The 20956-nt window shown below is 55.4% G+C and overlaps 1 protein-coding gene across 1 annotated transcript in view; it reads left to right on the top strand.

Annotated features, from left to right (window-relative positions):
• The window catches only part of KCTD16 (potassium channel tetramerization domain containing 16), a 62646-nt gene extending 42413 nt beyond the window's left edge, over positions 1 to 20233 (top strand). Inside the window, exon 2 of the mRNA XM_058848491.1 lies at positions 19306 to 20233. Coding sequence (XP_058704474.1) covers positions 19306 to 19757 — 452 coding nt within the window. The 3' untranslated portion in view covers positions 19758 to 20233. The remainder of the gene's footprint in view (positions 1 to 19305) is intronic.
• The last annotated feature ends 723 nt before the right edge of the window (positions 20234 to 20956 follow it).

Raw genomic sequence — 20956 nt, 5'->3', positions numbered from 1 at the left:
AGCAAACACTAAAACATCAAAATAAAGCTTTTTTTTTTCTTCTTCTTCCCTCTTTTTAAAGCAAGAATATAATTATGCTCCATGGCTCTCACCAGAGCACAGATCAAAGCCATTAAGGAACTGCTCCTGGCTGTTTTGCTGTGGTTCTGGGTGGCACATGCAGTGTTTCTGTGGGTGCCACGGGCTGCAGCTGGCACTGCAGGGAGCAGCTCTGGCACCCAGCCAGGGCTCTGTGGGCAATGGGCAGCTCTGGCCTGGCCACCCCGGGGTGCTGAGGGCACGAGGAGCAGCAGCAGCAGCCCCAGGGAGCTGTGGGGGTCCTGCCCTCGGCCCCTGAGTGTGCCTGCCAAGGCAAAGGCTGGGCACAGGGAGCTGCCTGCAGGCTGCTGGGAAAGTGGATGCTCATAGCAAGTCACTTGTAGCTTCAGTGTCTGCTCAGCTTAGTCTCATTTAGGATAAAAATCTCTCTCCGAAGCTCAGGGATGCCTAAAATGCAACTCCCCTGACTCCCACTTTGCAGCAGGACAAATTGGATCCAAGGCAGTGACAGCGCTCAGTCTGGAGCCTGGCGATGGGCACCGGGTCATTTTCCCCAGCACAGCCAGGAGATGGTGCAGAGATAAGACTATCCATCATTTTTAACACAGACAGGCTTGGCAAAAAAAAAGAAGACATTTCAGGACTGAAAGCAATTTATATTTCCCCACAGAAATGTTCCTCTCTTTTAAAAATACAATAGTTCCCTTCTTGCCTTCCTTCTTCCTGCGTGCCCCTCCTCCAGGGCACGTTCCAGCACTGGCTTGTTCCTGAGTGCAGGGAAAATTCCCAGCTCCTGCCTCCCCACTGGGAAAGGAAACGAGACCCAAGGGAAAAGTCAGCTCTGGAGAGGAGACCTGAAGAGAAAGGATGAGCGAAAAAGGGAATGATCCAAGTGGGGAAAAGACGGTGTCCCCTGCAGGAGTGGGAGCTGCAGCATCACCCAGGGCCCAGCCAGGCTCAGCTGGAATCTCACATTCACAGAAACTCACCTGTGGCCAGGTTAATGCCACACCACCTTTGGCCAAGCCCAGACCAGGTCCCAGATCCACAGGGATTTTTGGATCCATTTTTTGGTGGAGTCACCATCCCTGGAGGTGCCTGAGGAAGGCCTGGAGGTGGCACTCAGGGCTGGGGACAAGGTGGGCATCGGGCACAGCTGGGACTTGATATTCTGGGATATCTCTTCCAACCCCAGTGATCCTGGGATTCTGTGCCCCATGTGCCCCATAACTGAGAACCAGCTCAAAACTCCCTCAGTGGTGGTGGTGGCAGGGCTGGCACCCACTCAAGATGTCTTGGAAGACTTTGGGGATTTGTCGTGGTGACCTCCCCAAAAACTGCACATGGACATTGGTGCCACTGCAGAAAAGGAGCCTTTGCATGAGGGTATGGGAAATGGATCACCACTTGGCTTGGGTGAAATCCAGAGGGTTTGTTTGGAAAAGAAGTTTCCAGAAGAAAAGAGCAAAGTTTTCCTGAGCAGTGTTCTTTCTCATTTGCCCTTTCCCCAGGCTGCCAGAGGAAAACTCTCCATCTATGCCATGGCTGCTATTGGGTCCCCAAAAACACAGACTTAAAGCCAGAGTTGCCCTGAAATGAAGCAGGATATTAATTAAAATCTGTAATTGCAGCACTCCTGAGCCAGTAATGATAGGATGTGTGAGTGTTTCTCTGTGATTCCTGTTAATCAAGAGGAGAGCCAAAGAAACAATACGTTAATCACAAAAGTGAAGATTTCTGAGCACATCATGGTTGGTAAGGACCCAACTGCCATTGATTATCCCCGGGGGTTTCACACACCGTGGCCTCTGTGCCTTTCAGAGCCTGCCTGAAACAGAAACCCCAGGGATGCTCCCGAGTGGGCACTGAGGGAAGGGCGGGGATTTGTGCTGTAATTGCAGGAGTTTTGGGAGGGGCTGAGCTTCGATCTGGGCACCTGCAAATCCTGAACCCCTGCCACTGCTGCTGGAACAAAAGCTGCCCCAGGAGATTGGCAGGATCGCTGTGCTGTGCCCATGCAGGTGATGCTGTGTCTGGGTCCATCCCTGCCCTGCCCTGCTGCACTCCTGGAGGGGCTGGGACACAGTGCTGCCTCCTCTCCTGGGGTGCCTGAGGCTCTCCTGATCCCTCTGCTAATTCTCTCATCCCGTTTGTGCTTCTGCTTTGAGATACATTTGTTGAGCAAGCAGTAAATCTGTCACTCCAGCAAGCGCCTAATGAAGCTACTCAGTCCCAGGAAGTCTTTGTTTCCTTTCAGAAGATAAATAAACACCATCCACCACAGCATTTCTTCTTCCTTCCCTCCTCCATCCATCCCCTTTCCAGGCACCAGTGCAGAGCTCTGGGAGCTCCAGCTGGGACTGGGACCCGCCAAAGCCCTTTGAATACAAACCCAATAACCCAGCACAACAAAAAAGCAGAATGTTCTTCTGCTGCTGCTCCTGAGGTCAATCAGGATGTCAGAGCAGCAGTGCAGGAGCAGCTGGGCACTCACAGGCAGCACTGCCTGGGCCTGGCAGCTCTGGGCACAGAGGATCTGTCCTGGGTTTGGCAGCTCTGGTCACAGAGGTTCTGTGCTGGGTTTGGCAGTTCTGGACACAGAGGTTCTGTGCTGGGTTTGGCAGTTCTGGTCACAGAGGTTCTGTGCTGGGTTTGGCAGTTCTGGGCAGGTTCTGTGCTGGGTTTGGCAGTTCTGGGCAGGTTCTGTGCTGGGTTTGGCAGTTCTGGGCAGGTTCTGTCCCTGGGTTTGGCAGCTCTGGTCACAGAGGTTCTGTCCCTGTTTTGGCAGTTCTGGACACAGAGGTTCTGTCCCTGTTTTGGCAGCTCTGGGCAGGTTCTGTCCTGGGTTTGGCAGTTCTGGACACAGAGGTTCTGTCCCTGTTTTGGCAGTTCTGGGCAGGTTCTGTCCTGGGTTTGGCAGTTCTGGACACAGAGGTTCTGTCCCTGTTTTGGCAGTTCTGGGCAGGTTCTGTCCTGGGTTTGGCAGTTCTGGACACAGAGGTTCTGTCCTGGGTTTGGCAGATCTGGGCACTGAGGTTCTGTCCTGGGTTTGCAGTTCTGGGCAGGTTCTGTCCCTGTTTTGGCAGTTCTGTGCACAGAGGTTCTGTCCCTGTTTTGGGAGTTCTGGGCAGGTTCTGTACCTGTTTTGGCAGTTCTGGGCAGGTTCTGTCCTTGGGTTTGGCAGCTCTGGACACAGAGGTTCTGTCCTGGGTTTGGCAGTTCTGGGCAGGTTCTGTCCCTGTTTTGGCAGCTCTGTGCACAGAGGTTCTGTCCCTGGGTTTGGCAGCTCTGTGCACAGAGGTTCTGTCCCTGTTTTGGCAGTTCTGGGCAGGTTCTGTGCTGGGTTTGGCAGTTCTGGGCAGGTTCTGTCCCTGTTTTGGCAGTTCTGGGCAGGTTCTGTCCCTGGGTTTGGCAGCTCTGGGCACAGAGGTTCTGTCCCTGTTTTGGCAGTTCTGGGCACAGAGGTTCTGTCCTGGGTTTGGCAGTTCTGGGCAGGTTCTGTCCCTGTTTTGGCAGTTCTGGGCAGGTTCTGTCCCTGGGTTTGGCAGTTCTGGACACAGAGGTTCTGTCCCTGTTTTGGCAGCTCTGGGCACAGAGGTTCTGTGCTGGGTTTGGCAGTTCTGGGCAGGTTCTGTCCCTGTTTTGGCAGCTCTGTGCACAGAGGTTCTGTCCCTGCCCGTTCCTCCTGTGCCCGCAGTGCCACGGGGCAGAGGCTGCAGGTGATATCTCACACCTGGGTTCATCTCTTTGCCCTCAGGACAGGGTTGTGGAGAGGTGAGAGCTGCCTGCTCTGGAGCTTCACCTGGTCCCTGCTGTTTGGGGTGAGCTGAGCGTGGCCATCCCCAGCTCCAGCTGGGCCTTGTGCTGTTCCTGTGATCCCACATCGGCCTCATTGGAACCCCACACTTTCTGCTGCTGTGAGTGTCACACATTTTACTGTCAAGCTCATGAGACTGGCTCTAATGCTGGTTTGGGCCTTGAAATAAATTGCAGCTTCATCAGTTCCAGGATAAATCACTTAATGGAATTTCCCAGATGCTTTAAAATTAAGTTTATATCCTCCTAAAAGAATGTCAGGCTCATTGCTGTGATGGAGGAGCTCTCACAGTTTACCAGAGAGTTAAACTTCTTTCTTTCTAACTGGAAGTCCAGTTCCTGCTCCTTGGAGAGGGGCTGGGCAGGGTCTCCCTTGAGCTGAGTGTGGAAGCTCCTGGAGGTGTCTGACAGAGCAAATCCCAGCGGGTTTAAATCCCAAAGCAGCACAAGCTGCAGTGGAGGGCTTGGGATGCACTTCAAGGGAATTTTCTGCTCTGCTGAGGGACCTGTCTGACCCTCCTGGAATCTCCTGCTCCTGCAGAAGGAGGTCAGTGCCCAGCAGCTGGCTTCTGCTGGGAAGGGTCCCTGGGGGGGTCTAGGGCCACCTCTGGAGACTGCAATGTGACCCTGAGAGAGAAGAATCTTGCTCCAAAAGAGAATCTCAATGTTGCCAGCCAACTCATAATGAAGGAATGAGGATCAGTTAAATAAAGGTTACGGTGGGGTTTTGGTGCTGTGGGAGCCAGGGAAGCTCAGGGCTGGCTTTTGTTTGGCTTGGATGTGGATGAATGCTCGTGCTGGGCAGCCCAGGGCTCTAAGGGGGATGTGCTGGGGACAGGGGGTCCCCAGGGGGATCAGACAGCCAGGAACAGGGAATATCCTGCTGTGGGGAGAGCAGGCCAGCTGAGGCAGCGGGGCAGGGCTTGGATCCAACAGCCACATTGCTGTGGTGTGTTTAAACCGTGCCCTTGGCTCTGGATGCCGAGCTCTTGGAGGCACTCGGAGCACGCCAGCGCTCAGGAGGGGTTTGGGCCACACGCTCCTCTTGGAGCAGGGCTGCAGCTCGGATGTGCTGAGGTGTTCAGGGGCTGCTGGAGCCAGCCCTGCCTTTCGGGGTGAGCTGAGCTGCCCCAGCACTGCTCCCCTGGGCTCCTCTGTGAGACATCTCAGAGTGCTGCAGGATCCCCTGGGCTCGCTTTCCAGCACAGCCTCTGAGCTGGCTCTGCTCTTGCCAGGATGTTAATGAGTTCTGGAATCTCACAGCTTTTCCTTCAGTTCACCAGCAGAACGTTTGGAGCAGAATGAGGCTTGGGAAAGGAGGAGTGCCCTTTGTGTGTGACACTGCTCCCCTGCACGCCTGGGTGCCATGGGCCATGTGGTGGGGACACGCTGCTGGATCCCTGGGTGGCACCTGGCCCCAGGCAGGCTGAGGGACTGCTGGAGCCAGGGCTGGCTGTGCCTCTGCTGCTGGGAGCCCGTCCTCGTGCATGGCTGGAGGGTGCTGGGACACAAATGCCCTTTGCTACCCCTGGGTGTGCCCATTCCAGCTGCCATGGCACCGTCCCCATCAGCCCAGGGTGCAGCAAAGGCTGCCAGGGCTCCTTTGGGCTGGGGTTCCTTTGGGCTGGGGTCTCCTTTGGGCTGGGGTCTCCTTTGGGCTGGGGTCTCCTTTGGGCTGGGGGCTCCTTTGGGCTGGGGGCTCATTTGGGCTGGGGGCTCCTTTGGGCTGCCAGGGCTCCTTTGGGCTGCCAGGGCTCCTTTGGGCTGGGGTCTCCTTTGGGCTGGGGCTCCTTTGGGGTGGGGTCTCCTTTGGGCTGGGGTTCCTTTGGGGTTTGCTCAGGGCACAGGGGCTCACTGGGGGTGGGCAGTGGGTGCAGCACGTCCCAGCCAGCACTGCTGGGATTCCTGTGCGCTCCTCTCCACGTGTTGGGGCTTTCCATCGTTCCCAGTGCTCTCCCAGTGCTTTCATAACAGTTCCAGCCACACCATCAATATTTAAAGAGGCTGCAAGTGCTCATCTCCAGCTGAGTGCAGCCCTGCATAGGAAACTTCTGCTGGGCCCTCCGCCCTTCCTTTTCCTAGGGATGGATTTGGCTTTTATTATGGATATCCAGAAAGGAGGATACCAGAAAACATACATTAGACCAATAACCATATCATAAATATGTATTTGCAGTGGAGCGGGCAAATTTATCTGCAGAATGATTTAAAACAAAATAAATTCGCAGGATAAGTTATTCAGTGATTAATATTTGACCAGGCAGAGCGTATGCAGAGTTACCTTAATCTGTTTGGAGGCCTGGGTAATGCACAGCGTTGTACAGGATTTTTACAGCTGTTAAATATTAAGGGCCTCTTGGTCATGTGCACGGGGGCCCCATAAATCATTTTGTCTCTGTAAAGGGGCCTTGAAACACAAGTAAATCACTTTGCTGCTTGGTTTATGGCCCTTGTGTGCAGCAGGAGAGATATAAAAGGGCTTAATGTGTAAATGAGGGTCTGACTCTGCTGCTTTGGGATCGCTGATTCTTTCCCAGCACCAAAGTCCCTGCGGGAAGCGTGGCCAGAGGCAGCACACAGCGAGCTGCAGCAGCTCCCTGGGCTGTGCCATGGCCTGGGGGGTCCTGGGGCTCCCCTGCCCTGCCCTGCCCCAGCCGGGCTCAGCCCGGTGCCAGCCGCTCTGCTGGGAGCACGGGGCAGCCCGGGGATGCTCAGCCTGGGACAAGGCTCAGCTCAGCTCCTCTGCTGCCCAGCCAGCTGTGATGGAACCCCAGGCAAACAGGAGCCTCTGCCCCAGACACTGCTGATGCTGCTTTTAATGTTATTGTTGCTTCATATGTAAGAGAAATCCCTTAAACTCAGTGGAAGCCATCGGCTGGCAGGATGGAAAGTGCCAGAGCCAAGCTGTCACTGTGATATCATAACTAGAGCAAATGGCTTTTGATTTGGTGATGGCAACGAGACAGACCTTTAGCTGTAAATTATTCATGTACAGGACTAATACAGCAAACATTACAGACCATGCCAAAATACTCCTTGGATATTTGTTATGCTTGACTGCGATGCAGACGAACGATTCCTTTGTCATCGGCAGTCGTTGGTGAATCCCTGATCTTCAGCTACTGCTTATCACAGCACAAATGCAAGTACCCATGAAATGAAATTTCACTGTATTAATTAAATATTTTGTGTTACAGATTAATCTCCCACATTGAGAAAGAGTTTGTTCTATTTTTTGAAGGCAAAAGGTTGAATTTGGGAGTGAAATACAATATCAGGCAAGTGGATAAATCCTGCTGAGCCGTGCATCCTCCACGAGCACCCCAGGCCCCAGGAGCCTGAGGCTGCCCAGGTGGAAAAGGAGCTTCCTGCTGGCACAAAGCTGCTGAGCTGCTCTGTGCTGGCTGCAAGGGCCCAGTGGCACCCAACACCCCCAGCCAGGTCCCCTGTGCCCCTGTGAGTGGCACCGTGGGCAGGGTCCCACACCAGGATAGGTGACACAGCTCCTGGCAGGCACGGCCATGGCCCTGCTGGAGCTGCAGCAGCTCCCCAGGGAGCAGGAGGTGCCTCTGGACGGATTCTGCTGCCCAGGAGCAGCTGGACAAGGCTGCCAGGCCACCAGGGCTGCCCAGCGTGGGGCCCTGGGACTCAGGGCTGAGCAGCTCTCGGGAGGCTGAGCACGGTGTGAGCAGGAGCTGCTCTCACTCACTCAGCTGTGGAGCTGGAGCTGGAACATTTACACTCTTCAAATGATAGTTCAGGCCCTTTTGCTGTGTTTATCCATCCCATCTCTGTCCTCACACATGCATTCCCTGGACTGTGCTTGTGGCTGAGCAGGGATGCTGGGCTGGGGCTGACACAGCCCTTGGGGACCAGAGCCTGCACCCCAGGGCTTCCCCTGAAGCTGCAGCCTGGTTCTGAGAGCTCCAAGCACCACATTCAGACCTCCCAGCTGGTCAATAAATAATGACCATAAAGCACCACAATGAGCCTCTTGAGCAGCAGGTCACGCATGCATTTACAGTGTAATTTATCTTTCCCCAGCAAAGGAACCGGGCTGCAGCCTTGCTTTTCAGCAGATAAAGCTGAAATAAAGCAATAGGTGAGACCTGAGCAGCTGCTCCCTGTGTCAGCATCCAGAAATGACTCCCAAAAACAAGATCTGGATCATTTCCTTATGGCTGAGTGGAGCAGAGCTGAGGGAGGGCTTTAAACCATGGGCTGCTGGGGGGGTTTCCTCCCCTTCCCCACCACAGAAAACCCCTTTGCCCTGCTGGGCTCAGTCTGGCTGTCAGGACTGTGGCTGGAGAGACCTGCTTGGGTTCTGTGTTTTCCTGTGCCATGGACCTGCCTCGTTCCTTAACAAGCTCCTTCCCTGACCAAAGGACTTTATTTCTGTAGCTGATTTGATGGCAAAAGGGCCCAGGAGGGTGCAGGAGGGAAGGGGGAAAGGAAATGTCTCAAGCAATTAGTGTGATTAGAGCAAGCTGAACACTGCTTCCCTAAAACTGTGCAGCTCCCACAGAGCTGTTCCTGTCTGAGGGGGATGGAGCAGGGCCTGGCCTGGCCATGGCTGCTCTGGGAAGGCTTGGGGAGATCATCTGATCTCTTGGGTGCTGCTGGATGCCACTGGTGAATGCCCCTTCTGTGACTACCTTCAATTTGTAACTCAAATCCCAGAATCACAGGAAAACACAGGTTGGATTTTGAGCTCCTCTCGACTCCACCACTCAAGACAACCCCAGCAGCTCCTCCAGGGCTGCTCTGGAGCCTCCATCCCATGGCCTGAATCCTAACCCTGAGCTGGCTGTCCCTGCTGGTGTCCCCCTGGCAGTGTGCTGTGCTCCTGCCCCTGTCCTGCTCTCTGCACCTGGAGGTTCCTGCCCAGCACCACCGTGCTGCCCCTCCTCATCCCCTCAGACCCTCCACAGAAGGGAAAAGCTTCTGATCCCAGAACATTTAGGATTGCCCAAGCATGGGTAACTTAATTGGTCTTGAAACCGGTGCTGAAAATGTCTGGGATAAAGTGTGTCTGGAGGGTCTCCCACTGCCTGCAGTTATTTGATGCAAAAGTGCTTTGCTCAAGATGCTAAATCAGATAAACCAAACCATTCATTTCTGAAAGTTCAATTCACCACTTAGAGGATAGAAAATAAACCAAGCTAAGCCACAGCACCACTGAACAGCGAGATACGGGGTTTAAAGCAAAGCCCACTGTGCCTGGGAATGTTTCTCACATAAATCAAATTTATCTCTGTAGAGCAGAAGCCCAGTTTATGAGGTTCAGACAAGGAAAAAATAAGAAAATTTCCAGAGAGGGTGTCTTAAATAGCTCATAAAAACCGAGCATCTGCCCCTATGGAAAGGGATATCTGATAGTCCCAGAAAAGCGCCGGCCCCAGCGCGGAGCTGGGCTCCATCTGCGGAGGGCTCGGGGCATCCCTCCCTCCCTGTGGCAGCCCTGATCCACAGAATCCACAGCCAGCAGCCTGCCAGGGCTGTCCCCCAGCCCCTCCTCACGTCCCTCGGCAGGGCAGGCCAGGGGACAGCTCTGTCCCCATGTCCCTGTGCTCGGGGCTGCCCGGGCTGGGGAAATGCAGCCAGGAGCCAGCTGCTGGTCAGTGCCTGTGCCAGGGGAAATGCCACTGTCATCCCAGGGGATAAACCAACTGGGAGTGTCCTGTGGCACTGCTGGGCAGCTCCTGCCATCTGCAGAACCACACAATCCTGGCTTTCAAGGGTCCCTGATATCAGCTTGTTCCCAGTCCCAGGCTGCTCCAAGCCCCATCCAACCTGACCTGGGACATTTCCAGGCATGGGGACTCCACCACTTCCCTGGCCAGCCTGTTCCAACGCTTAACCTGTCTTTCAGTAAAGAAATTCTCCCTAGCAATGCACTCTGAGCCTCCCCTGGGGCACCTTGAGGCCATTTTCCCTTGTCCCATCCCTCATTCCTGGGGAAGAGGCAGATGCTCCCCTCACAGCAGCCTCTAATTAGGAGATCAGTAATGGCTTTGAGCAGGAAAGAGGGAAGTAATTTCCAAAGTAATTGTTTTCATAAGCATCTTTTTCAGCTGGATGTCTCAGCAGAGCCATTTCTGGCTGCTCGGCTGCCCTCGGCCCTGTCCCTGTGGCCGGCCCAGGTGCAGCCCATGGTGCGTGTCCCCTGTAATGGGGACATTCATCATGTCACTGTGCCCAGCCAGGAGCAGCTGTTCCTGCTGCTCTGCCGCTGCCAGGGGCAGTGCCAGCACGGGGCTCAAGGGGCAGGGAACAAATAATAAACTGACTGTGGGCTGGTGGCTGCAGCCGCCCCTGCAGCCCCTGGCAGCTGTGCAGGTGTGCTCAGGGCTGCTGCACAAGCGGCTGTGCCCACTCAGAACGGGACAGGCTCCCTTCCAGGCCCTGGGGCACGCTGGCAGGGCTGGAAGGGCTGCTGTGCTCTGTGTGCCACCCTTCATGTGGCATCCAGCATGGGAGCTGTGCCCTCTTGCCGGGTGTGCTGGGAATGGGGGAGCCTGGGGACCCCTCCTCTGGAGACAGCAGCGCCTGGCAGCCGATCCCCTCCTCCCTGGGAGGCTGCCAGGGCGAGCAGCAGGGCTGCATTCACTCACCTTTAGCAATATTTGCTTTAAATTCAAAGAATCTCCTCCCACCACCACCCTTTTTCAACAGAGTCGCTTCAGTTGTGTTGTAACAGCTCACTGCCTGCTATAAAGCTTAATTATTGATTGATAGCCCTGTTATACAGCTTAATTACTGATTGATGGCATGGTGACTCCCTGCTGTGCATGTGGAAGGGAAGGGACTGGCACGGCAGGGAGGGGAGCTGGTGACCCTGAGGGAAGGAGAACGGGGCTGCAGAGCCCAGGAGCGCTGGCCAAGGAGCCCCTGGGAACAGGAAGGGTGACCTTTGGGAACAGCACTGGAGCACAGACAAAGGCACACAGGGAGGATACTCCAAGAATAGCAAATCACTTGATACTGAGAGTAAAAGATGAGAGAGAAGAAACTGGAGCGACTGTAAGAACAGAACAAATGGGAGGTGAAAGGGGTGAATTTCTCCATGTGATGGTGGCACACAGAGGCCACTGCCAGGACCCAAGGAGACAGATTTATATATAGTGCAGATGAGTGCCAGGTGGGAAATGAAAAGGAAGAGAGTATGGGATTAAATCATCAGGAGAAAAAAGTGAAACTTGAGTCTGTTAAAAGGAGAGCTGGGATTCTTCCAACTGTATCCAAAATAAAATGTCTCGAAAGGACAGCAGAACTGTAGCTGGATTAAACACTACCTTACTGGTTGGCTGCTGGCTGCAACTCCTCATTTAAGAAGTGGTTATCTCTCGGCCTGGGGATTTCCCTGGGTGCCACGATGGAGCAGCCTGTCAAGCTGTGCCCATCCCTGGGTGACAGTGAGTGACAGCCTGGCTGTCCCTGCGCTCCCCAGCTCGCCCTGCCCCGAGAGCTGGCCCTGCAGGGACACCCATCCTCCTGCTGAACACTCACTCAGCTGATTCCATTTTCATCTCAAAGCAGCTCTGCTGGGATTCCGAGCCCTGGCTGTAAAGCCAAGCCGGACTGCTGCCCCCATTAACCCTTTCCAGGCCGTGCTTCCTGTCCCAGGGCTGTCACGGAATCAGAGAGCTTGGCTTGGGAGGGATCTCAGAGAAAACCGAGCTCCAGCTGGTTAAAACACAGAGATATCAGAGCTGCCATCTCGGCAAGTGTTGGAGGTGCAGCCCCAAGAAGTGCCTGTGATCCCTTGTCTCAGCCCTCATCTCTTCCCCTGCTGAATCCACAGCTCCTGTGTTATTGTACCTGCCAGGGACAGGAGGAAAGCAGGAACCAGCATCCTGCTCCTCTTCTGCACTCTGTTCCCTGAGATTTCTTTGCACGGATGTCATTTGTGGTGGGGGTAAAGGGGAACATGCAATTTATTCTCCATTATGTTCAGAGTAATGACAAGTCTTAAAATAGCTCTCAATTAGCGATTGATTGCAATTAATTGGAACAACACAGGCTGACATGATAGCTTCGGATCTCCAGAGCATTTTTGAGTTCATGAGCTCTAATTTCCAAAAATCCAAGAATTCTGGCTCCCACATTACCACAACCATCTGTCAGCAGTTTCACACACAGGTCTTCGAGAAGCAGCAACAATAAACACTTTGGCTTTGCTAATTAAAGCAGGTGTCCAAATCAGGGCTCATTTAACGTAAACTGGGGGGTTCCATCGAGCTGTGGAAATATCCCTCCATTGCCCAGGGAGGCTGTGGGCTCCCATCCCTGGAGCTGTCCCTGGCCAGGCTGGGCCGGGCTCTGCTGGCCCTGCAGTGCTGCAAAGCACCTGTGGGCAATCCCAGATCTGGGGCAGAGGGAGGGGACCTGTTTTCTGATTATTCAGATTAATTGGTTGTACCATTTCATTAATGCATGATTGGAGTATCTTTCTTAGTAAGAGGAGCCTGCATCACTTCCCTGCATTGTGGTTGTTGCTCTGCTGGCTGAGCAGAGGGACTCAGCCTGGCCAGGGGTCACTGCAGGGGATCGCCCAGACAGGACAAGGAAAACCCCTCTCCTTAGCCCAGATCGCTTTCTCTCCATCAAACTTCACTTCAAGGTCTTGAGCATCAATTGAAAGTAACAAAGAGCAAAAGGAGAGGTTGTGTTAAAGTACTGAGTTAATATAGCACTGATAAATAAAAAAATATTCAAAAAAGTCTTAAATTTGAGGAGGCAAGGCTGAACTGGAAGAAGGAAATACACGAGGTTGAGTTGTTTGGCAGAACAGAAAGAGCAAATGCTGTGGGCAGAAAAAAACTGAAACGTCACTTAGGCTGGGGCTGGGGGAGCTCTGGGGCTGGGGGAGCTCTGGGGCTGGGGGTGCTCTGGGGCTGGGGGTGCTCTGGGGGTGGCTCTGGGGCTCACAGCTGGGGCTGGAGGGGTTCTGGGGCTGGGGGAGCTCTGGGGTTCACAGCTGGGGCTGGGAGAGCTCTGGGCTGGAGGGGTTCTGGGTCTGGGGGTGCTCTGGGGCTGTGGGGGGTTCTGGGGTTCACAGCTGGGGCTGGGGGTGCTCTGGGGCTGTGGAGTGCTCTGGGGCTGGGGGTGCTCTGGCGCTGGGGGAGCTCTGGGGCTGGGGGAGCTCTGGGGCTCACAGCTGGGGCTGTAGGGAGCTCTGGGGCTGGGGGGGTTCTGGGTCTGGGGGAGCTCTGGGGCTGGGGGGGTTCTGGGTCTGGGGGAGCTCTGGGGCTCACAGCTGGGGCTGTGGGGTGCTCTGGGGCTGTGGGGGGTTCTGGGGTTCACAGCTGGGGCTGGGGGTGCTCTGGGGCTGGGGGTGCTCTGGGGCTGGGGGGGTTCTGGGTCTGGGGGAGCTCTGGGGCTGGGGGAGCTCTGGGGTTCACAGCTGGGGCTGTGGGGTGCTCTGGGGCTGGGGGTGGCTCTGGGGCTGGGGGGGTTCTGGGGCTGGGGGTGGTTCTGGGGATCCCAGGGAAGGCTGTGCACTTGTGGCCAGCTCAGGGGGCAGCAGCAGAGTCCAGAATGTTCCTTGCACAGTGCAGTGGTGCCCAGGAGGGGCAGTGGCCACAGGAGGAGGTTTCTGAGTGTCTGTGAGGGCTGGTCCCTGCAGCCTCAGCCAGGCTGACATGGAGAGGGACCAGCTTGTCCCCACGCTCCGTGTCTCAGCATCCCGCTGCTCACACTTCAGGCTGCTCCCTCCTCTCCAAATTTTAGCTTCATCACATGTTACTTTGAGAAGATCCCTATATAAATATTTTGGCTCATTTAATATGCCTTCTGGTATTTTAACACCAGGTCTCTTATTTTTCTCCACCATTTGGGGAACTTATTTTTATGTTCAAACAAATTTGGTACTCTTACAGAAGTTCACTTCCAGAAGCAAGTGTTTTAGGGAAGATTGCAGGAGTGCTGGTAAAATGACAGTGTGCTGGGAGACTCCTGATGGAAGTGTGTGTGCTGCTGGGGACTGGCTGGAAATCACTGTGCACAAACAAGACAGACCAGGGAACAATTCTGGGGTTTATATTGGCTTGGCAAGTTCCAAATCTTTAAATGGAAAACACTTTGAACTAGAAATTTTAAATTTTAATTTAAATTTCAATTGAATTCAAATCAGATGGCAGCACCCAGGTGTCCCCAGCTGCCCCTAGAAGGGTAAAAAAATGGTGTGAGCTTCCTAAGGGGGCTGGAACAGCCCCAGGCTCTGCCTGTTCCCTTCCCTCCTTGGTTCCCTTTCTCCCAGTTCCTCTCCCCAGATCCCTCTCCCCCACCCACTGCTGCCTTTGAACATATGGGAGGGTTCCAGCCAATGATGTTCCTGCCAAATCCTTCCCAGGTTTGTCTCTCACTGAGATTTTACTGCAGATACTTGATCCCAAAAGCAAATAAATCCCGGGGTGTCCGTTCTGCTGCCAGGACAGGTCCTGGAGCCCATCGGTGCCTGGAATGTGTTGTTGTTCCTCAGCCTTTCCTGGGTGAATTCATTTAGACACGGGCACTTTCTGCTGATAAATCTGGCCCCATTACTGAGTCAGAATGTGTTTATTAAAACACCAATTAGAGCTTGGTGTCTCATCAGTGGCAGCCCCTCCATCCCTGCACTCCCCAGCGCTGGGCTGAGCCAAGCCCTCGCTGTCCTCAGCCTGCACCGACCTCATGAACAGCTGGACACGGCTCTGAGAGCTTCAACACCTCCTCCTTGGGCGCTGGGAGCCAGCAGAGGGTGCAGAAGGTGGGGAGCACAGGGTACCAGGGCTCCTGCAGGCGATGGGAGCTGCACAGGGGTGCCCCGAGCTGGGGATGCCCCCGTTCCCCCCTGGGCATGGGGGGATCAGAGCTCGATCAGGACCCACTGAGCCCCAGCACAGAACAGAAAGGGATGAGGAGACAGCAAAACCCAGAGCAGGGGACAGCTGAAATCATGGGACAGCAGGGGGAAGAGGAGCATGAAACAGAAATAAACCAAACCAACAACAAAGCCCTAAAGCAGAGGGAGCAGGGAAAGGAATAAAAGGTGAGAGGACAACATAAATGGACCAGAGTGGATTGAGAACAGGAGGGAAATGGCTCAGGGGATGATCACAGGCTGGGAGGTTGGTACAGCCACACACGTGAAGGTAAATGAGTGTCTGGATACAGAAAATATCCCTGTCTGCCTCACAAATGGGCACCAGATGTGTCTGAGCTGTTGCCTGGGGACATTGTCCCTTCCCAGCCATGACAACATCCCCAGCCTGCCCACAAAGCTCAGGAAAAAGGGCTGTGCAAACTGAATAAAACATCAACTGAACATAAACGGAATGAACATCACCCTGAGCAGGAGCCTGTGAGGGCAGTGCTGTGGGAGAGCTCAGTCCCCATCGCAGTGCATGTCCTCTCACAGCTGGCACTTCCAGCCCAAATTCAAGAGGAGGAAAAATTAAATTTTTTTCCTGATTTCCTGGAGAATCAGGAAAATATTTCCTGATTTCCATTTCCTGGAGAATGGAAATTTGTAACATTTGTTCTGAAGTATGACAACATTGTATGTCTGGGCACTGGGCCTTGGGGCACTTTTAGACCCCTCAGAGTGTTTCTGTATCCCCCCCTGGCACTGGGGTGGCACTGCCAGCTGTGGGACAAGGGGATGGGGATGGGGACAGGGTCCTGCCCTGTGCCCCCAGGACTGTCTGTGCTGGGCTCTTCATCCCAGGCATCTCCCAATTCCAGCCCTGCTCAGGGGTGTCTGAGCTGGGGGAGGGTCCCTGTGCCAGCTCTCACTGGCTTTTGTCAGTCTTGGTTTCTATCCCAGCTCCTCACTCCTCCCCAGTTTTCTCACAGCATCTGTTCTCCTGCACAGGGATTTCCCATTCCCTCCTTGCAGCCTGGTTGTTGGGAAAGAGGGAGAGAAGGGGAAAACTGGGTGGCTGCTGGTCTGCATGTCAATTATACATCACAGGCTTTGCTGCTGCTTCAGAAGCTTCTAATAATAATTATTATAATTAGGGCACTGGGAGAGAAATGTGCTGAGATCAGGGAGGAAAGCAGGAAAGCCAGGCCAGAATTAATTAGCCACTTTTATCTAAGGATCTCAAAGCATTTAGACATTAATTAATGAGTGCTGTGGTTAAGGCAGCGCGATGCTCCTTTGCTGCGGTCGCGGGCTCAGCCCCTCCTTGCCCACCCTGGCTGCTCTGCAGGAGCTCGCCCAGCAAACAGAGCACAGAAATGGTTCTTGGGTCCCTGTGTCCCCTGTGTCCCCTGTGTCCCCTGTGTCCCCTGCGTCCCCTGTGTCCCCAGCAGCTCTGCAGAGACACGGGCTGGGCAGGTGTGAGCTGTGCAAAGCCCCAGCCCTGAGCACCCCTGAGCACCTGTGGGCACCTCTGAGCACCCTTGGGCACCCCTGAGCACTTCTGAGCACCCATGGGCACCCGTGGGCACCCCTGAGCACCCTTGGGCACCCCTGAGCACTTCTGAGCACCCCTGAGCACCCCTGAGCACCCTTGGGCACCCCTGAGCACCCCTGAGCACCCGTGGGCACCCGTGGGTACCCCTGAGCACCCCTGAGCACACATGGGCACCCTGAGCACCGTGGGGACCTTTGGGCACCCCTGAGCACCCGTGGGCAGCCGGGGCTCCCTGCCCAGCCCAGCCCAGCCCATGGAGCTCCCACCTGTGCCACCACACCGGCCCTGGGCTCCAACAAAACTCTCTACTGGGGTCTGTCTCCTGGCTTCCCCCGGTGTGCCCATTGTTGGTGAATATTCATTACACAAAATTAGCATCTAATAGGTCTTAATTGACTTATAAAAGCCTTGTTTTGTGGTAATGAAGTCTATACTGTAGCTGTGCCCGGTGGCAGCTGGTGGGTCCCTCTGCCCCAGCTGCCACCTCGGCTCAATCCCTTCCTCTTGCCCACAGCCCATGGAAGATGTGGAGATGTGCCTTCCCCATCCCTGGCAGCGTTCAAAGCTGGCTTGGAGAAACCTGCTCAGGTGGAAGGTGTCCCTGGCCATGGCAGGGGATTGCAGTGACATTAACATCCCCTCCAGTCCAAACCATCCTGGGGCTGTGTGACAGCCTCCAGGTCCCAGCAGGGAGAGGGGTGTCCGTGCCCTGGGACTGTGTGCAGAGCTCCACTGACCATCCCAGCAGTGCCCTGGCCATCAGCTGCAGCAAGGAGCTGAAATCCACACAGCTCCTGGAAGTGCTCTCAGAGCACGTGGGTCAGGGTTTTACAGGGGCTCAGTTCATAATGCCTTTGTCCTAAGCCTAGAAATTGATAAAAAATTTCAATTTAGCCATTATTGACTGTTCTCAGACAAGACACAGGGCAGCTTTGAAGTGAGTCTGTAAATTAGATAAGCCCTGCAGCTCTCAGACTGAGAGACTCCTTCATCATTGACAAGGAAGAGGAAGGAGGAGATGAGGAGCCTTCCTGACTTCTGTAAATTGTTCCCGTAAATTGTGTGCAGTGTGCTCCAGGCTGGGTGAGGATGGAGGCACAGGAGAGCAGGGCAGTGCCAGGCAGGGGCTCTGTCAGAGCTCACAGCCCCGTCCCCAGGCTCTGCTCCCTGGCTCAGGGCTCTGAACTGACACCAACACCTACTCCTCTTTTTCTTTCTTTTTCCCCATTCTTCAATGGGGGTCTGGAGCAGGGGCAGAGCAGCACAAAGTCACCTCAGTCCATGGTGTGAGCAAGTTTCCCCAGCTGGCCCCACAGGAGCTCTGGTGCAGCTGTGACCTGTCACCGTGTGTCCCTTCACCGTGTGTCCCTGTCACTGTGTGTCTCCATGTCACCGTGTGTCCCTTCACCGTGTGTCCCTGTCACTGTGTGTCTCCATGTCACCATGTCTCCATGTCACTGTGTGTCCCTGTCACTGTGTGTCTCCATGTCACCATGTCTCCATGTCACTCTGTGTCCCTGTCACTGTGTGTCCCTGTAACCGTGTCTCCATGTCACTGTGTGTCCCTGTCACTGTGTCTCCATGTCACCGTGTCTCCATGTCACTGTGTGTCCCTGTCACTGTGTGTCTCCATGTCACCATGTCTCCATGTCACTGTGTGTCCCTGTCACTGTGTGTCTCCATGTCACCATGTCTCCATGTCACTGTGTGTCCCTGTCACTGTGTGTCTCCATGTCACCATGTCTCCATGTCACCGTGTGTCCCTGTCACTGTGTGTCCCTGTAACCGTGTCTCCATGTCACTGTGTGTCCCTGTCCCTGTGTGTCCCTGTAACCGTGTCTCCATGTCACTGTGTGTCCCTGTCACTCTGTGTCCCTGTAACCGTGTCTCCATGTCACTGTGTGTCCCTGTCACTGTGTGTCTCCATGTCACCGTGTCTCCATGTCACTGTGTGTCCCTGTCACTGTGTGTCTCCATGTCACCGTGTCTCCATGTCACTGTGTGTCCCTGTCACCCTGTGTCCCGTCACCGCTGCCAGCCCAGGGTGGAGCTGCAGCTCCATCCACCCCGTTCCCGTTCCCTGCCCCTCCTGCAGCCCCGTCCTGCTGTGGGAGAGCCTCGGGCCCGGCTGTGCGGCTGGGGACAGCCCGTGGCTCCTGTCACATCAGGGCAGGGGCAGTGGTGGCTGTGCAGGAGCTGGCAGTGCCCATTCCCAGGGCAGGGAATGCTCCAGCTGCCCTTTCTGGGCACGGAGCTGTTCCCGGTGCCAGCTCTCCCCTGCTCATGGGCTGCTGCGGCTGGGCACGGCTCCAGCTGGAGAACAAAGCCTGGGATGGGGAATTGTCCCTGTCCCGGGCTTCCCGAGCCTGGGCTCAGGCAGAGGAAGGAGCCAGAGGCTGTGGTGTGTGGGTGAGCAGGGCTGTGTGCCGGGGGGCTCTTCTGGGGGGCAGGGTTGGGGTTTGGGGGGCGATCCCTGCCAGGACAGAGGCTGCCGGTGCTGGCTGCACCAGGATCTCTCTGTCTCTGTCTCTGTCTCTGTCTCTGTCTCTGTCTCTGTCTCTGTCTCTGTCTCTGTCTCTGTCTCTGTCTCTGTCTCTGTCTCTGTCTCTGTCTCTGTCTCTGTCTCTGTCTCTGTCTCTGTCTCTGTCTCTGTCTCTGTCTCTGTCTCTGTCTCTGTCTCTGTCTCTGTCTCTGTCTCTGTCTCTGCTCTGCTGTGCAGCCCCGGGGAGCAAACGGCACCTGCAGAGCTCAGGGGGGCTCCAGCCACACCTGCCCTGTCAGGTTCTCGGTGGTGGTTTCTCCCTGAGGATGTCAGGAGATGTTTCAGCCCGCTCTGGACTGTGAGCAGCACATGGCAGCTCGTGGGGTGGATGGAGGAGCTCCAGGCTGGAGGGGGGCAGCTGCTGTCGGGTCCCGGGGGATGTTCAGGTCCCTGCGGGGCTCCCATGGCTCTGGCTGCCCTGGCAGTCCGGGGGGCTCAGCAGCCTGTCCTGGGGTGTGGGGGGCTCTGGAGCTGCCGTAACCCCGGGCTCTCTGTCCCCTGCAGGGGAGCCCTCCCGCTGGTCCTCGTCCCACTGCGACTGCTGCTGCAAGAACGGCAAGGGCGACAAGGAGGGCGAGAGCGGCACGTCCTGCAACGAGCTGTCCACGTCGAGCTGTGACAGCCAGTCCGAGGCCAGCTCCCCGCAGGAGACCGTCATCTGCGGGCCTGTCACCCGCCAGCCCAACATTCAGACTCTGGACAGGCCGGCCAAGAAGGGCCCGGTGCAGCTGCTGCAGCAGTCCGAGATCCGCAGGAAGAGCGACCTGCTCCGGACTCTCACCTCCGGCTCCCGAGAGTCCAACTCCAGCAAGAAAAAAGCAGTGAAGGAGAAGCTCTCCATTGAGGAGGAGCTGGAAAAATGTATCCAGGATTTCCTCAAGATCAAAATCCCAGAGAGGTTTCCCGAGAGGAAGCACCCCTGGCAATCCGAACTGCTGCGGAAATATCACCTCTAGGCTGCGGGGGGGGAGAGCCAGCTCCCGAGTGACACAAAAGTAATTCCCAATAATAACTATTTGTTAGGTCACCAAAACCAAAATCCATCTCTAGTACTGCCTAATTTGCCTATTTCACCTTAACATTTCCAGTCGTAGGGGAGCGATATTTTTGCAGTCCTGGAAGCACAATGACAAACGCTTTTGTTTGTAAACCCGGAGTCTTACACAAGCTGAAAACCTTAAGGGCACAAGCGGGCCCACCCCAAGGGCCGCTGGCGTGGCCCCAGAGCAGGCAGGGCAGGATGCTGAGGGCTCCTGGATCCTGCTCGGAGCACACGAGGCTGCAGGGAGGAGCACAGCACAAAGCCCCAGCTCTGCCCCGGCAGTTTAAGCATGTGTATTTATATATGTGCATATATATATGTGTGTATATATATCTCTGTGTATATATATATATGTATATATATATCAATATATACTGCTTAAAGATTTTCTGGCTCTCTCCTTATAACTGCACTTTCTCAGAAAAGAGCATTTTTATAGTCTGTGGATGTCCCGTTCCTTCTCCAGGCCTTTGAGGGCTGAACAGTAGAAATCCATCTCCCTGTCTCTCTCCTGCTGCCCTTGCCAGGCCTCCCCCATCCCTGGGGCACTGTGAATGTGTCCCAGGGGAGACCAGGGCGCAGTCTGTGGCTTTGTGTTACCATCAGCAGAATATTCCGTTTGTTTGGGGTGCTCCTGTCCCTCGTGTGCTGCCCACAGCTCTCGTGTTTCCCAAGGCTCTGGGTGCCCGTGGGTTAGCGGTGCCCTGTGGCTCTGGGCTGTGCAGGGATGCTGGGGATGATGTCCCCTCCTGCAGGTGCCAGGTGTGTGTCCCAGCTGGCAGGGACAGCAGACACCGGGTCCCCAGCCTGCCCGGGGGCTCTGCCGTGGGGAGCTGCAGGGGGAGCAGGGCTGTGCCAGGAGGAGCCCCCTGAGTCCCCTCCCGCAGGTGCCAGCGGTGCCAGGGCCGTGGTGGCACCGTGCCTGTGTCCCCTGTGTGTTCCCAGAGCCCAGGGATGGGCAGGGCTGGGCAGGGAAGGGCAGAGGGGTCGGGTTGGGGAGGGGGCACGGGCTGGCCAGAGAGGGGCCAGGGCTTGACACAGGCCTGGCACAGCCAGAGCTGGGGATGCTGTGGAGAGAATGGAACAGTGCTCCAGCTGTGGAGGCCACAGCTG

The sequence above is a fragment of the Poecile atricapillus genome, chromosome 13 (assembly GCF_030490865.1).
Source record: "Poecile atricapillus isolate bPoeAtr1 chromosome 13, bPoeAtr1.hap1, whole genome shotgun sequence".
Taxonomy (NCBI): domain Eukaryota; kingdom Metazoa; phylum Chordata; class Aves; order Passeriformes; family Paridae; genus Poecile; species Poecile atricapillus.
The sequence above is the reverse complement of the archived record's forward strand: the minus strand, read 5'-3'. Positions and strand labels throughout refer to the sequence as shown.